The sequence below is a fragment of the Rhinolophus sinicus genome, chromosome 8 (genome assembly GCF_057876585.1).
Source record: "Rhinolophus sinicus isolate RSI-liver-muscle chromosome 8, RSI-T2T, whole genome shotgun sequence".
NCBI lineage: Eukaryota > Metazoa > Chordata > Mammalia > Chiroptera > Rhinolophidae > Rhinolophus > Rhinolophus sinicus.
In genome coordinates, this window is record NC_142508.1 from 75,405,285 (window position 1) to 75,423,042 (window position 17,758).

The window sequence follows — 17,758 nt, forward strand, 5'->3', positions numbered from 1 at the left end:
GAAGCAAGTAAAACACACACACACAGACACACAATTTCTGGAATAAAACAGGCCCCTGGGCATGTCTGCTCCCGTATTCCTACTCTTCTCACCTTGTCAAAGTGCTGCTGCAAGATGTTCTTCATCTGCACCCTTTCGGCAGACTCGGTTCCTGAACCAGTGTTCAGACACCTGGAGAGGATCCCAGTCTCCTCTTCAGCATCCTCTCCAAGAAATATCCGTTCATCTAAATTCCCAACAGATAAAACATACTCCTCATAGGCCTTATTGATGGCTTTACTGTAGAGAAAAAAAAATAGGCAAAATGTAGACTCACAGAACTGCCACTTCAGTGAATGTTTTATTCCATTTATTTCATTTTTTCTTATTTACTAAAAGTTCTAATAATTTTGTGACGGTTAAATGTTAATGGGATCACTCTGTTAATGATAAAAACTGAGGAGTGCCTACACCATGCTCACCCATCATAAAGTATATTTTCCTGACAATATTTCTGATGAGTGCACTGCACCAATCTGCCTGGCGACTGCAGCTTCTGGTCTGAAGCTAAATGATCTTTCCTAGCTGCTCCAGTCACCTTTGAAGACCTCAGTACCTCCCCTTCATCATGTTTCACCTGTATAGTTCCAAAAAAATTTCTTTACTTCAAAAATTATGATCCAAAAGCTTAACTATTAAGGCTTTCAAGAACAGCGACACAATTTTCAATGAATTTAAAAATATGCTTAGAGTAACAGTTGATAGAATTTTTTATTGCTTCCCTGTATTCTTCCATAAAACATATCCTACATTTCCAAGGTACAGACAATAAAAATAAGAAACACTGAGGCTTTCTAAGCACACAATTTTAAATATTAAAACAGTTTTACAACAGAAGTACTCACAAACTCTCTCCAAAGTTCCCAGGCTCTAAAAACCCAGTAAGATTTTCTTCTTTTCCCTTAAGAAGCTATGATAAAAAAGAAAAGATCCTTAAGTCATCATATTAAATCAAATATTTCTCCAGAAAATATTTTCACATTACTTCTTTACTACTTACAAACCTTTTTTTCATAAAGCTTCCGAATATAGGGTTTCCAGAAATGTTCCTTTATTCCTTTTGCTTCCAAAACAAGGCCGTCATGTAAGGAACAGAGTTTCTCAATGACACAGGGTGGATCAGAGGAAGGTTTAGAATCCTTAGCATGAAAATCTTCAGATAGGCCTATGACGTATGAATCACAGAACAGAGATATCAGGTAGCATAAACCAAACTGTAATAAATTGAAATGTAAGTAATAGAGTCTAATCAGCAGGTCAGTTAGCTTATGAACGTACAGGAAATAGTGTATACAGGCCTGATTTGACTCTATTTAAATATACCTCAAAAATAGCAAATAGAGGTAAAGTGTATCACTATTCACAAGATTCCAGTTTTCCAATTATTTATCTAGAGATGGTTTAAAAAAAATAAAAAATAATTTTAGTACATTGCTATAAGATCTGAAACATGAAAATATAACTTTTCAAATAAGCCTTACATTCAAATTTTAAAAATTCCACTTCAAAAAAATTAGTGTTCAAAGTATATACTATTTATATATTTCACTGAATTATGTGTTTATCATATTAATTTACAGCTAATCTTTGCCCTAGACCAAGTGGAAAAAAATAAAAATACAAGACGGGGAAAATGAAAGGAAACAGATATATAAAAGGGAGTTAGGAAGGAAATGAGAGAAAAGACAGAATACAAAGAACATTAAATTTTCCAAACGAGGAGCAACTGAAGTAACTAAATTCACTAACTTCAAAAATCTACTTTGAGAGTCAGACAAGCTGAAATTCTAATTGTAAACACCCCACAACTGACAATCACTTGGAATCCTACTATGGTATTATTCAAATAGCAGCAACATTATATACTAGTTCTATAAATAATTTTTAGTGTTTGCTTTGTATATCACGATTTGGTCTCTTACTGTATATCATTCATAGAAATTACATACCGTAAAGCCTACTAAATCCATTACCCAAATAATGATCGCTTTCATACATCTTTTAAGAGCTGAAAATTCCTTTTCCTGACCTTAGAACCATAACTACTCTTCTGTAGAAAAGATCTGAAATGAAGATTCTTTCTATAAATCCGTTTTGACCTTCCACAGTGTGTCAGGCACGAAGCTTGTCAATGTAGAAAAATACCATCAGCTTTAATGTCATCTTGGCTACTCTGGATTTCTAAATTCCTTCTTGTTGAGTATGTATATCAGAAACTTCTAATGTGGTCATCTAAGACTTTAAACTTTGTGATATCTGCAACTGCCTTTTCCATAAATATTTTTACAGAGAGCTCGACTCTTAGTTGTAAGTACTCTGAAAAACAATAATGATAGAGCTTTTCAAAGCACTTTATGTTCTCTGATGCTAGGACACCTGCACTATGTATGACACTCCCAAGAGAAACAGAATGTAGAAATGTGAGTTGTCCAATAATCTTTGATCTACAAACTTACCTTTAAAATTAGGGTTTATAAGCTCTTTACGATTGGAACATTGAAGGGCATTTCCATAAACTAAGTCCAAAGCACACAGCAGAAGATGATAAGAATTGACCAAATCATCACTAATCATGGGGAAATTACCTGAAGGATTATAAATAATTACAGGGTTAAATATGCATCAACTTTACAATATTTTACAAATAATTTCTTTCTTTAATTAAAATGACATTATACACCAATGTACAAAGCTGACCCAAGAGCCACATAAAGTGTTTTGGTAAATTTACATTTTGATATATTACTCTTATAGTTTAATTAATTTCTAAGAGTTTAATGAAAACCAAAATTTTACTTAAAATGCCATTTGTTCACTCAGTATTCATTAAATAAGCATTTATTAAATGCCTAGTAGCTCCCCAAAATTTTATCATCAATGGTTTTTCCTTTGAAAATCTGAACACAACTTCCTAAGTTATCTCAAACTGAAAGAAATTGTTTTATATGAAAATATTTTTCTGTCAATAAACTCTGTAGAAATATTTACATGGAAATAGCTGAAAAAATTATTCATGTAATTATTTTTTTCATGTATGTACTTTAAAAAGACCAGAACCTATAATTAGACTCCTAACAGTAACATTTTAAATACTTTTCTACATATGAACACAAGTTCATACAAATTAATGCAACAGGACCACAATTTAAGTTCTAGAGTTAGTATCCTAAGAATTGTTGATGCTTCGTAACAAAGAAAAAAGAAACCAAAACTTAAACCTATGGAAATGTCATTTGTGCAGTTTGGTTTAACTCCTAACACTGAAAGCAGTTTTTATAGCAGTGAAACAGTTTTAATATTCTTAGAAATTAAGAAATATTTCTAGATTTTTTTTGTAACTTTGAGCATATCCCTTCTCATTAAACACTGCATATATATGCTTATATTAACTTTACATTCTTATAACATCAGATGAATTTAATTTAAGTAGCTAACATACATCTGACACAATTATTTCTAAACTTTGGCATTTTCACACTCAATGCCTACTACACAAATGCATGCATACACAAACACATAGACTGTTTTAGGCTTTTTTCTCTCCTTTTCACCCAAGAAAATTACCACTTACCTCAGCACATTAAGGAGAAGTAATTCTTTTTTTGTATAGATGGAAACATTAGACAAATCAGTTTAAATGAATTAAAGAGAACAAAATTTTTTTCTGTTGCCAGAATGGCAAATGATAATAGGTTAAATTTTGCATTGATATAAGCAAACTAACTTGCTTGGCTCTGCTTTAAAGATGTTTAATACTAAAATATACTCGGTTTCTCAAACGTAAAACAGGAAGTGGCACCTAAAGGTTTCAAGCTACAAAACCCATCACACTGACAAGCCTAAACTTGTCACTGGTGTGTACTTGCCATAGAAGGAAAAAACCTGCAGCCCTGCAACTTGTAACGAAAAGCTGAAATGCCCCTAAAGATCAGAATCTCATTTAAACTCCAGGACTGTCCCAACATGACATACTTTACATGACTTTAGAAATAAATCTCACGTTGTGAGATATTTCATCTTTCAATCAACAAAAATAACCTGTTTAACCTCCAAATTCAGCTTATTTATGAGGAATGAGAGGATTTGGGATCTCATGCAAAATAAGAAGTGGTACCTATTGGTCTTCAGGCCACAAATCCCCTCCTGAGGACAAGCCCAAACTTGTCACTGGAGAGTACGTGCCACAGGAAGTTGACAGATGTAACAGGCAAAAGCAGGAATGAGATAATGTGGGAGGCCCATATGTTGCAGACAAAATCATGAGAAAGGCGGCTATCATAGAGTACACCTCCTCCCAAATAACTACACCGAGAATTGAATAAACAGTTAAACAAGCTGCTCTATTAGAAAAGATCCCAGTGAATCAAAAAGATCATAGTGCTGGATTGTGAGGGGACTCTTCGAATCAAGTAATTATAAACTGAATTAATAATAAGATACAACTCAAACACTGAGTTAACTGCAGAAACAAACAATGGCACCCTAGTTGATCAAGTGAGACCAAAATCTACATAAGGAAAATAAAATTCTTTAATAGTTTACATCGACCTTTACTCCCAATCACACATATGCCATAAAAGACACAAAACAGATAAAAATCCTAGAAGTCCAATATACCTGCCCACAATCCAATGACAAATTTATATATAATACCAGCTACAGCAAGCTAAAAGTGTTAGCAAGTAAAACCACTATGAAAACAGTTTACATGCTCCTAAGCCTTTCTTTGTTTCCTGCCACTGAGCATATCACCTTTATCTCCACTAAAGAAACATGTCAGTGTGATGGAAAGCAAAATATCTAACAGCTTTTTTTTTTTTTTAAGGAGGGCGCAGCTCGCAGTGGCCCATGCGGGGACTAAACTGGCAACCTTGGTGTTATTAGCACCACGCTCTAACCAACTGAGCCAACCAGCTTATTTCTGACAGAAGAAAATTTTTTCTTTGCAGTCAAGCATGCAACTCAGGGAAGGAAGGATACACTCTCGACTAACTAGGCATAAAGGACCAGCTATATAATCAGAGAAATCAAATCACAGGATCAATGCTAGAGGGCCTTCACATCCATCATGGAATCAAGAGCTTGGAGATCTGGGTTCGAATCCTAGGTCTGTTTCCAGCAGCTAGTTTCAGGGCCTCAGTTACCTAATCTTTAAAGTAAATAAGCTAGACTAGTTGATCTAATAATGAGAATCTCTTATACTAATGAAACTTCCTTCCAGCTCTGTGATTCTTTGATTTCAACTTTGCTTTTTATATTTTATTATTAACATAGGCAACGGCATTCCATTTAGACTCTAGGAAAAAGCTATGTATTAGGTTGGTGCAAAAGTAACTGCAGCTTAAAAGGTTAAAAATAATTGCAAAAACCGCAATTACTTTTGCACCAGCCTAATAACTTATGTAACTGTACTTTCTTTTCTTCTTTAGATTACTAAAAATCATTTCTATACAGAAATACAGAACTTGGGGAGGTTAAGTGAAATGAGAAGAAAAGGAGAGAAAGTAAATTGTATCTAAAGGCATTTGATCAAGAGCTTATTCATCTGAACAAGATGCAAAAAATAATCTGAACTACTCTGAGGATGAGCAACTAAAATAAGACTTGTCTCATGAAAATTACGGATCAGATATAAGCATAGACACACTAATGCATTTTCAGTCCATAATTAATTCAGAAGAAGAGCTTTGAGTGGAAAAGATGTTCTGTAAGAACAAAATTTAAAATTTTTCCATTTCATAAGAAAGGCTTTGGATATTGTAAAGAAATTTAAAAGACTTTTATGAAAAGGCAACACTTAAAAAAAAATCTAAGGTTAAAACCCTTGGGAAATTTTTCCGTGAGAATCTTTTCCTGATACACATTACAGGTTGATAAAAATAGTACCTGAACATTTAAATAAACTAATATTTAAATAAATATTACTCCTTTCTTACCTTTTGCATATATAAAAAGCACCCAGCAAAAATGGAACACTTCAGAAACGGTACAGGGCTGTCGCCTTTGGGGGAAAAGAAAGTCATGAGGTAACAAAAAAGTTAGAAAAGACATCCCAAATGACTGTAAACCAGGTGAGAAACAGAAGAGCACGTTCACTTCACATGGAAAATGTGCAAGTTCTACTCCAACCCAATACTGGTACAGAAATAACTGGAGACCAGGGCAAGCTCATCTCAGAAAAAATTCTGAAGAACGTTAAAAGCTTTCTGAGGTCAAGATAGGTAAGGTAGAAAACAAAATAAGAAACAATAGTTTTTTTGGTGACTGCAACAAGGCTTATGCTGCTTTAAGGCCCATGTATGCAGTCAGGTATTTCCCCCGTTTCTTTTTCCTCTATCATAGCTGATGAACTGTAAACCTTTCCTCCCTAAAAACATTCCAGATTATAGCAAGTCACAAAGGGACTTTCCAATGTAAATTCTGGGCTTCCAGGGATCCTTACACTTCTGTCATTAAGAGTACCTGTTGTACTTTGCCAAGACGTGTTTTAAGCTTGGCTTTTCCATCAGAACCTCTGCCAATGTTGATATGAGACATCTGTTGCCTCCACAGCCCAACAGCCTTATTCTAACGAGGTACTTTGAAAAGAGGAATCAGGAGACCGGAGCTTAGTTTCTGCAGTCATTAGCTCAGTACTCTTGCTCTCCATGTGCTCTAGTCTCTTCATCCACTAAGAGATTATTCTACTTGGGTATAATATTGTCCTTAATCCATCAGTCCATGGCAAAGATTAAACGTCCGTGCCCTGCTTTAAAAAGCAGCCTCCCTACCAGAGGCACACGATAAACTATCTAGTTTGGATGCCTGCCAAGACAAGTCCAACTTTTCAGGTTAACATTCAAGCCACTCTAAAAACTGGCTCTATGATGTGAGAACTCTAGAACAAGCTTAACCTACTCAGGCAAATTTCCTCTTGCTTTGCTGCCTCGGTGTCTTCATTCTTTACCTCTGCGTGGAAGGCTCTCTCTCTATAACCCTATATATACACTATGTTTTTTCTTATACACACCTACCTTTTCACTTAATGGAAGTATTTTACGACTTCTCTGTGGCATATCCGAATTGTCTGCATCACTACGCTTGCACTTTGGGGCCATTATTAAGTAAAATAGGGTTATTGAACACAAGCACTGTGATACCTCCCTTGACAATTGATCTGGTAAGTGACTAAGGGGCAGGGAGTGTCCACAGCGTGGATACCCTGACAAAGGGATAAGTCATGTCTCGGGTGGGATGTACCATGATTTCATCATGCTACTCAGAACGGCACGCAATTTAAGACTTAAGAATTGTTTATTTCTGGAATTTTCCATTAAATATTTTCGGACCACAGCTGACAATGGGTAACTGAAACCACAGAAAGTGGAACCTTGGATAAGGGGAGGACTAGTGTATCTCTAAATTCACCTAGCAAAATCCTACCCGTTGTTGAAGACCTATTTCTACTTATTCCATAGAACCTTACCTGACTAGGTCGTGTAGAGTGGCTTATTTTTGCCTCAGAAGTCCTACATTTTGATTAGCTTTTGCATTTCTATATGTCTCCTTTCCCCGTTATACTGTAAACTCTCAAAAGACAGTGATGGTGTTTTTTTAATAGTTGTAACCTACATAACACCCAACAAAGTACTTCACACAGTAAATTCTCAATAAATAGTGACAAACTTTCAAACACTGGTGTGTGTGAGATACATTATAGAGTCATGGTAAAGCACATGGGTTCTATAAGCAGACTGCTTGAGTTTCAATAACAGCTCCACACTTATTAACTGTGTGACCTTGGCCAAACTGCTTAACCTGTGAAGGGCTTATTTTTCCCCACCTGTAACAATAGCATCATCCTCATAAACTTGTCATGGAGATTTCAAATGAAGTGATATTGTTTAAGACTTAGAAGAGTGCTTGCGCCATAATAAATGCTCAGTAAATGGTATACATTATGATTACTATTATTAGCCAAAAGTACTAATAAAAAGCATATAGGGCAATATAGATGTAAAATTTTTAAAGTTAACTTACAGTTTTCTTAATTAGAATTAGGTAGTATATAAACCCTAATAAATATCACAACAAATACAATCTGAAATCATTTTCTGTAACACTCCAAAGATAGAAAATATTTTGTATCTTTCTATAAATTATCACATCAGCTTCCCTCAGACTCAGAACAAAGCTCTATCCAAACTTTAGAAAACTTAATTGTAAATAGTTCCCCAAAACTGCAAGCAAACTAGACCAGCTGCTTCCATATCAGTGGGGTCAACTATATAAAAATGTACAGTTTATTTTTAAAAGCTGCTCACTTACTGTAAACATCCTTCACAATATGGGAAAATTTTTATATTGAAAGAGAAGCAAACATTATTCATTCCATTACAATAACTTCTTTTCCCCTACTTTTCTTGTCAACATTTTTCTGCTTCTCTTTTAGGAACAAATTTCCATTTCTACTTTATAAAAAAATTTCCATGATAAAGGTACAGAATTTGTATCCCATAACTGCCCTTATCAGAAAAAATGGAAAACACTAAGTCAAAGTAAGTTTATAGACTTTGCAGACGTGATCAGAAAGCACAAATTCATAATACTTTCAGGTCCCCTATTTTTTCCCCAATCCAGTCTCTCTACACTTGATTGGTTGTAAACATCCAAATACACAGAGAAGCCACTTCAGGGGGATTATTTAGTACTCAGTTTGACATAAACGCCAAATAATAGAAATAGTCGATATATAGTTTAATACATAGAAAATGACAGAAATAGTTAATATAGTCAATATAGTCAATATAGTTAATATAGTCAATAATAGAAAATCAGCTTGTCAAATTCTATACCCAAGGCAGCTAACTGATAAAAATATCTAATATCTTTTGCATTTTTTGCTTAAATGAAAAGAGAAAATTTATATAAACAAAGATTCCACACATTTTACACTATGAAAGAAGCCAAACTCTTCATGTCTAACATGTGATGAAAAGCAAGTAATTATTATTAAAAGAAAGCTCTTCGGAGGAAAAAAATTATTTATGAAATCATACTTGTTTTTTAAGACTAGCAAAATAAACTAAAGGACAAAAATTGAGGGATCAAAACTTTGCTGTGTTTCCCTGAAAATAAAACCTAGCCAGACAATCAGCTCTAACGCGTCTTTTGGATCAAAAATTAATGTAAGACCCGATCTTATTTTACTATAAGACCGGGTCTTATATAATATATAATATAATATATAATATATAATATAACATAAAAACCGGGTCTTATATTAATTTTTGCTCCAAAAGACGCATTAGAGCTGACTGTCCAGCTAGGTCTTATTTTTGGGGAAACACGGTAGCACACACAAATGTGTATTTCTGACTAACAAATATAAAGACATACCGCTGTTTTCTTCCTCTTTGTTGACGAGGCTGCTCCTCTTGAGGATATTTAAAAATGTCCTGAAAAATGGGTTCATATTTCTTAAAAATTACAGCAGAAACAGTGAAGTTTCTTTCTAATTTCTCTGTACGTTCTCTGAAATGTTGGGGTAGATTTGCCATCTCTTCCCATTTCTTCATCTTGTTAAAAAATTCAATTAAGCTGATATTAAAAATAAAAAAATGAGATATTTTCATAATTAACACAAGTATACAAATGTAATTAAAGATAAATAAAAACTAACTTATTAAATTATATTACTTTTAGACAGTGATATAGCATCCCAACGCATCCCTCTGAATAGCTTAATCTTACAGATTGATTTCTCTGAAGTTCCTACTTTTTTCTGAGATTAACTAATAGCTTTTTAAAACTATGAAATATATAAAAATACAAAACAACTATCCAGAGTAACATAACCAACATTGATGTACGCAATTGCCAGATTTAACAAATATTAACATATCAAATAAATTTTGCAATGTTTGCTTCAGGTTCTACATAAACAGCCCAAGTTCCCACTTGTACTTCTCTCCAATCCCATTCCCCACTCTTTTTCCCTCAAAATAACCACCATTATAAAGTTAGTCTGAGTCTTTCCCATCCATGTTTTCAAACTTACTAGTAACTATATGGATGTATATGTATCCATAAATACTAAGCAATAGCATTTGTATGTGTGATTTCACAATTTTATATAAATGGTATCATACTATAAGCAGAATTCTGCAACTTGCGTTTTCATTTAATGTTTCTGAGATTAATGTTGATACATATAGATATAATTCATTTATTTTAATTGCTAAAACTATTCCTTCATATGAACTACCACAGTTTTTTGCATTCATTCCCTGACCAATCGAAATTGAGGTATCTAATTTTTCATTATAATCAAAAATGCGGTAGTGAACACATTCTTGTACCTGCATTGTAAGTTTCTTTAGGAACTACCCAAAGAAGCAGAACTGCTGAGTAAGAGAATGTACATTTGCAACTTTACTAGGTACTGTCCAATTTCCCACTAAAGTGGTGATGCCAGTTTCTACTCTCACCAATGTGCACCAGTAATACAGAGGTCTTGTTTCCCTCCATAATGACCAAACTTGGTATGATCAGGCTTTAAGCTTCCCCAGTCTAATGAAAATGAAATGCTATCCTGTTTTTACTTTGAACTTCCTTGATTACTAGTGAGATTGAACGTCTTTGCCTATATCTATTGGCTATGTGAGTTTTGTCCTTTGTGAAACCATATTCTTTACCCATTTTTTAGTAGCTGTCAATTATTTAACCATTTCTTAGTACTTCTTTTTATCGTTTTGAATACTGACCTTTTGTCAGTGATGTGTATCGTAAATATCTTCTCCCAATCTGCTCTGTTTTTAATCTATTTAGTCCACTATGGCAGAGAAGTACATAATCTGAACACATAGGTAAAAATTTAAAGATAAAATTGAGTTTTTTAAATGGACATAAAAACTGAAGCCCAGGACTGTACCACTTGCATAAAAATGTTAGATAAGTTTCATTTACTATAGTTTAGAAGAGGGGTGTCCAAACTGCGGCCCGCGGGCCAACTGCGGCCTGCAATCCATTGTTAATTGGCCCGCAGCAAATTCCAAAAATATGTTTAGTTTACTTAAATAAACCAGGTGAGGCAATACGTACTTCACCTCAAGTGAGTGGCCCGGCTGTTTGTGTATTTTACCGCATATGGCCCTTGTTAAAAACCGTTGAAAAAAGTTTGGACACCCCTGGTTTATAATGATGAATCCATAATTTGACCTTTGCCTCTAAAGTTCCTTGTCATTTAACTGGATTACTCTGCCTCCACTTTCTCCATAATGATTATAGTTTTGTACCTTGTTAAGTCCACTTCTCCAGGTTTACAGCCCAGGTGTTCTACTCTTTATGTACTGCCTCTTGTTCTTAAGCCTAAATATATCTCAGGATGGAGTTCAAAGTTAATAAACAGACTACAGCTAAATATTATATTTCTTGTTAATTATTTCAATAGTAAGTGATTTTTTTTAAACTGTTAGGTCCATAAATTTTGACAGTGGTATTTACTCTGCAAAATGCCAAATATCTTTTTTCTACCAATCTTTAGTAAGTCATAGAGAAAATTCACCCAAAAGTCACAAATAATAAATGTAATCAATTCAATTACACAACAGATAGTAAAAGCAATTTTTGCCTCTTTATAGCATTATTTGACCCTTTCTGTAACTGATTATAATAGTGTTGCTTATACCCCAAACAGGAAACTTAGAAGTATTTACACATTCCATATATATTAAAATACAAGTCCTGTGCATGTAGTCCTAAATTTCATACCATATAATAGTTTATTAACCTTTTAAATGTAGAACATTTCCTAAAGTTTTTCAATATCCTTATTCAGAATTCTCCAATATTATAGAATGATGAGCCACAACCTTTAATAGTAAACTCTTCATACAAGTGCCTAATATATTAAAATTTAAGTATTTTTCACCAAATAAGTAAAATATAATGGATACTAACTTAGATGTGGTAAAGGAGAACCATGACTTAGTGTCAAAATTCAGCACTCCATAAGTACAAATGCTCAGAAAACGATGAACCAAGATAATTCTTACTGTGATTTATGGGCTTTTATATTAATCACATTCTACTTTTTAAACTCTAACATAGTTACCTCTGCTCTGAACATCGCAGGATTCTAGTTAAAGATACATAGTTTCCTTCAACTGTCCCTTTGCTTACAGTTGGCACAGATTTTCTGCAAGCCACATACAAGGCACATGCTAACCAGTGAAGATCATTTCCCTGTAAAAGAAAATTGATGGTTAGCTAGTGAGTTATATATATTTCAATACAAAAATCTTATGTTTAAATAGAAAGGAATACGTATACATGTGTGGGGAATTGTATTTTTAATGATGGCCCTATCCCATGTGCTCTTCGAATGTGACTGACATTCTTCCACTGAGAGGCAGGAGTCTCTATTCCCTCATTTTGAACTGTCTCAACCAATAGCACAGGCTTAAGTGATGCTATGTAACTTCCCGAGATCATAAAAGGCAATACAGAGTCCACTGGACTCTCTCACAGGACCTGTGCTTTGGGAGTCCCCAACATGGGAGTAAAATACCTTGAGCAAATGACTTAACAGTCACTCAATTTTCTTATCTGAGGACTGTGAGAATTGAATGAGTTACAAGTATGAAGCAAAGACAATACAAGAAATCAATAACCAGTATTCTGTATTACATATACTATTATCTTATAGCGTACCCAACTGTAAGCTCCACAGGCTAGAAATTGAGGGAGCAAACATGTTTTCAAAAATTATTTACGAAGCATCTATTATTTGTCACTAAATAACACTGGACTTCATAGGACTTTAACCTCTGTGAGTTGAAATACCTCAACTGTATGGAGATAATGCTTGTTCTATCTAATTTACAAGATTATCCTGAGGGTAAAGTAAGAGCTTATTTGGAGGCACTTAATGCCCATCACCAAAAAAAACAGTCCTTCTCTTTGCCCGACGACAGGAACCACTGAGAAATAAATAGGAACACGGCCTATTCAGCCAGATCACCTAAGTATATGAAAGAGCTTTGCAGACTCTATAGCACTGTCCACGAGTGCTGTATGTGCCAGAAACGACATATTACCTTATTTAACCTTCAGACAGCTCTGTGAGGTAGATACAAATCTCTCAAATTTACATATCACAGAATTGAGTTTGGGGGTAGTTAATTGTCCAAAATCACTTTAGGTTCTAAAGCTACTACATTACTAGCTTTTTTTTCTTCTTCTGTAGATATAACAATAGGGAGAAGGAAATGAATGAAAATGCTATTAAGGCAAAAATAAATAAAAATAACCTTAGTGACACAAAGGCAGAAATACCCTATTCTAAATACCTTGATTAGGCCTTCCCATTCTGAGCCTATTTGCCCTACTCTTCCCACAACCCGTAAAACAATCTAGGAGAAGCATGTGGCTTCCGGTGTAAACGCTCCGCACACAAGCAGTGAAACAGCTGATAAACAATCCCGACTTCCGTGTCGCTTCTCATTGGCCCATAAAGGGGCGGTGCCTACACAGCTGAGTCTCACTGGCTAGAAAGCCCATTTTTCTCATCTGCGAGCCCCGTCTGAAGAAAGGGCCATAACATGCCTGCATCACAGCGACTACCAGAGTCCTGTGCAATGTCTGGGGGACCCAAAGGCGCTCCAGGTCGTCGCCGTCCTGATTTCCTAGTGACAAATGGGGGCGTGTGGCTACATCCAGGGAGGCAGAAAGCCCGTTGCCTTGGCCCCGGAGGTTTCTCCCGTTTACACACACGCGAACACAGCCGGGAACGTAACGCGTTTACTCAGACAGATGCAGCGCCAGGACTAGGGCGATGCGGTGCAGGAGGAAAGGAACAGGAGGAGGAGGCTAGAAACCCTGAGGGTTAATCTCGGTGCGAACACCGACAGCGTCCGTCCCTTCTCCCACCGGGCTTGACAAGGGCACCTGTTCATTCTGCCGACCAGGTAGTTGTCCTTTTGTAACCCCGACCTCGGCCTCGCGGTTGCTACGTTAGGGCGAGAGGTGGTCCCCATTCGCAACCCGAAAGGGAAGAACAGCAAGGCGGGGTTCACCTTTGGGAGCATCAAGAGCCTTTCCATCGCCAGGTTTCCACGACTGAGGTGCACAGGGAGGATTCCCATCCGTCTCCAGTTTGGAGACCCGGAGACCAGGGACCTGCCGGGGAGTCCCGGCGGGGAGCCCGACCAGGGGTAAGAAGGGGCCCCGTGCTCGCGGCGACTAGGCCCGGAAAGCCCCTCGCCTCCTCCCCGGGGCTCACCTCCAGCGTGTAGCTCTCGCTCATGCTCCGGTAGCTGTCCCAGGCCTCGGCCCGCGCCGCCTCGTCCATGTTGAGGCGGCTGCACAGCTCGTGGAACCGCTGCTGGGTCTGAGGAGTCGGCGACCGGGCCGGCTGCGCGGCGTCTTCAGCATCGCCGTCGTCGTCCTCCTCCTCTTCCGAGGCTCCCGCCGCCGGAGGGGGTGGCGGCGGCGGCGGCGACTGGTCGCCTCCCGATGGCATAGCGCACCGCTGGGCGGCCGATCCTCAGGTGAGCTGAGGGCCCGGGCCCGTAGCCATTCAAACCGCGAAGCGCCCGCCCGTCGGCCGCTTATACGGCTACTGCGCCGCCGCTCACGGCGCTTGACTTCACGTAGGCACCCGTAGTCCTGAGCATGGCCTGCTGGGAAATGTAGTCCGGGCCGGAGAGCCAAGGGGGTCAAATATCACCACCACCCCCAAAAAAAAATCTGCTTTCGTAGTATCCTTTGGGATGAAATAAAAGCGGCTTCTCTACATTTTAAGTACCTCCCCATCCTGAGACCATTCAGCAGGACTCTACTGAAGAGAAAACGTCCAAGAAACGTTAATTGACATGTGAAGGTTTAATATCCAAGCTGTCCCCAGAAAGAATACTCATCACCTTGGTGTTTTTATCTAAAACATAAGGATAATAGCAAGGGCCTTTCTGGCAAAGTTCATTGTCGGTGTCGCTCCTAATTTCTAGTTCTTTCCTAAGTTTAAATTTTATTTGAGCCTTTAAGTAATCATTGGATTTTCTTTTTTAAAAGCCCTCCCCCAATAGGGCCAATATACGTTCACTGTGACATTGAGTGTCCTGTCCTCAATCACCCAGTTGGCTTCACTTTATTCCTTTATTTTTGGTTTGCTTTCTTTTCATATCTATAGACTTGAATCACTTTATTGCCAATCCTCTATGATTTATAAATGGGCATATTATAAAACATTTTCATGCTTGATAAGCCGTAAGGCATTGCTCAGTGAGACACTACGTAAACCGAGGAAAAGAAATACTGGGACAAAAGCAGTTTAGGGAAGTTTTAATAGGAGCAGGAGAGAAGAGCAGGAGGAAACGTGGAGGTCGGAGAGAAGGAACTAAGGAAAGCTAACAGACGCCTCCCGAACAATTTTGAGACGATGAAACCCTATTTGTATACCCTGCCTTGAAATTCACGTAATTAGAGTTGGATTTGTTTTCTCAGTGCTGAGTTAAGATGATCAAGGGCAAGAACAGAGGTCGGACACAACTGCTTTATAAGTGTTTGTAAATACGTTGATAAGAAATTCTGCTCCTTCCCTTATATTTGGGCTGGGGATACTAAACTTTTAAAGAATGATATATTGCTTATTTTGGATACCATCATCAACATTTTACTAGAAGTAAAATTTAAATTCTTTATTGAGGTAACACTCTACCCTTTTTAGTAAAATTTAATGTAATTAATGTAATTGAAGTAAAATTAGTCATAAACCACCAAATATGTTTTATTAAAATATTCTTTGCTTGTCGCTATCAGTATTTTTCAAGCCAATGGACTCTAAATGTCATAGCACTTTGACACTATAATCCATTTAAAAAGTACATTTACAAAACTTTCGTTTAACAATGAGCAATTTGATATCATTCCTTTTTCTCCTTTACCTCACACTCCTGTTCTATCCCAACAAAATTGTATCCTAGTCTTTTGTCCTGGAAAGTCCTTTCTTGATCTTTCATATTTCCTTTCATCAAAAATGTATGTACAAAGTATCCTTGTTTGTTCTTTTGTAAAACTCATTGATATTCATTTGCATATGATAAAATTCACTCTTTTAAGTGTCCAGTTCTATGAATTTTGACCAATAGTCAAAATTAATATAGTCAATCAAGATATAGAACATTTCCATCACCCGAAAATTTTCCTAGTGCCCCTTTGTAGTAAACCCTCCTCACACGTCCCCAGGCAACCCCTGATCACTTTTCTGTCCCCATAGTTTTCCCTCTTTTCCAAAATGTCATACAATGTAACCATACACTATGTAGCCTTTGATTCTAGCTTTTTTCAACTTGGCATAATGCCTTTCAGATCCATCCAAGTTGCATGTGTCAGTTGTTCCTTTCTGTTGGCAAATCATATTTATATGAATGTCCCAACACTTATCCATTAAACGGTTGGTGTTTTTATCTAAAAAATAAGGATAACAGCAACGGCCTTTCTGACAAAGTTCATTGTTGGTGTCGCTCCTAATTTCTAGTTCTTTCCTAAGTTTAAATTTTATTTGAGCCTTTAAGTAATTATTGAATTTTCTTTTTTAAAAGCCCCAAAAGATTGTTGAAAACATCTGGGTTGTTCCCAGTTTTTGGTGATTATGAGAAAAGTTCTTTTAACATTCATGTGCATGCTTTCATGACAGAGTTTCATTACTCTTGGGTAAATACCTAGGAGTGTGCTATGGGCCCAATGTGTGTCCCTCCAAAATTCATGTTAAAACCTACCCCCCAGTGTGACTGCATTCAGCGATAGGACTTTTAGTAGGTAACTAAAGTTAAATGAAGTCGTAAGTGTGGGGCTCTAATCCAATAGGATTGGTGGCCTTAGAAGGCCACACTCAGGGACTGAGAAAGGGCCACCATGGGCACGCAGAGAGGCTAAGACGGATTGGCATTGCTGGTTGTGTGGTAAATGTTGAACTTTATAAGACACTGCCAAATTTCTTTGAAAGTGGGTCTATCATCTTGCATTCCCAGCCACATTGAAATTGAAATTTATTTCCCTGTGATCATTAGGCAGTGTTAAATTCCTTCCATACTGAGTTATCAAATGGCTATTATTGAGAATGTGGCTTCAACTGAGTTTGCAATACTATATGGGTCTCCCATAAATATATTTTTACGTGTGTTGCTACTAGCAAAAACTGCTCATTTGTTTTGAATTTCCATTTGAGGATGCTATCTACCCAAGCAGGGCTGAGGCCAATTTACATTTTACCTGGTATATTAAGTCTCCTGTTGAGACCTGAGTTAACCGGCATTTTGCGATTAGTTCCACTCAGCTATTCTTGTCCAATATGGCCTGACACTATGAGCCCCGCAGGTCTACCCCTCCTTCCAGCTCTGCTTATTTTGAATGAGAATCTGTTGTGCTAAAAATTCAATCCACAGTATAAACTACAAACAATTAGCTATATTTAACACACAGGGAAGCCTTGGTACTCTGGAATAAAAACAACATGCCCTTAGAGCCTTTTCTGTCATAAACAATTATGGCCTATGAGAGTAGATATTGGGCTACACACTCTCAGCTGCTTTTTATTGCTGCATTTTAAAACATTTTTGTCCATTTTCTTTGCCTTCTTGCATTCAGGCTATAAAATGTTTCTTTACACTGGGGTCACCATATGACCTGTTGGTAACCCCTTTTCTCCCTTCTTTTTAGGGGTACTTGCAAACTAAGTATC

At 36.8% G+C, this 17,758-nt stretch overlaps 1 protein-coding gene across 1 annotated transcript in view; it reads right to left on the bottom strand.

Moving 5' to 3' along the window:
- RBL2 (RB transcriptional corepressor like 2) overlaps window positions 1-14,648 on the bottom strand; it is a 44,244-nt gene extending 29,596 nt beyond the window's left edge. Inside the window, exons 1-8 of the mRNA XM_019732348.3 lie at window positions 14,303-14,648; window positions 12,134-12,264; window positions 9,418-9,618; window positions 5,976-6,040; window positions 2,496-2,624; window positions 1,044-1,204; window positions 885-949; window positions 93-279 (exon numbers count right to left, since the gene is read on the bottom strand). Of these exons, the coding sequence (XP_019587907.1) occupies window positions 93-279; window positions 885-949; window positions 1,044-1,204; window positions 2,496-2,624; window positions 5,976-6,040; window positions 9,418-9,618; window positions 12,134-12,264; window positions 14,303-14,542 (1,179 nt within the window). The 5' untranslated portion in view covers window positions 14,543-14,648. The remainder of the gene's footprint in view (window positions 1-92; window positions 280-884; window positions 950-1,043; window positions 1,205-2,495; window positions 2,625-5,975; window positions 6,041-9,417; window positions 9,619-12,133; window positions 12,265-14,302) is intronic.
- Window positions 14,649-17,758: the final 3,110 nt, after the last annotated feature.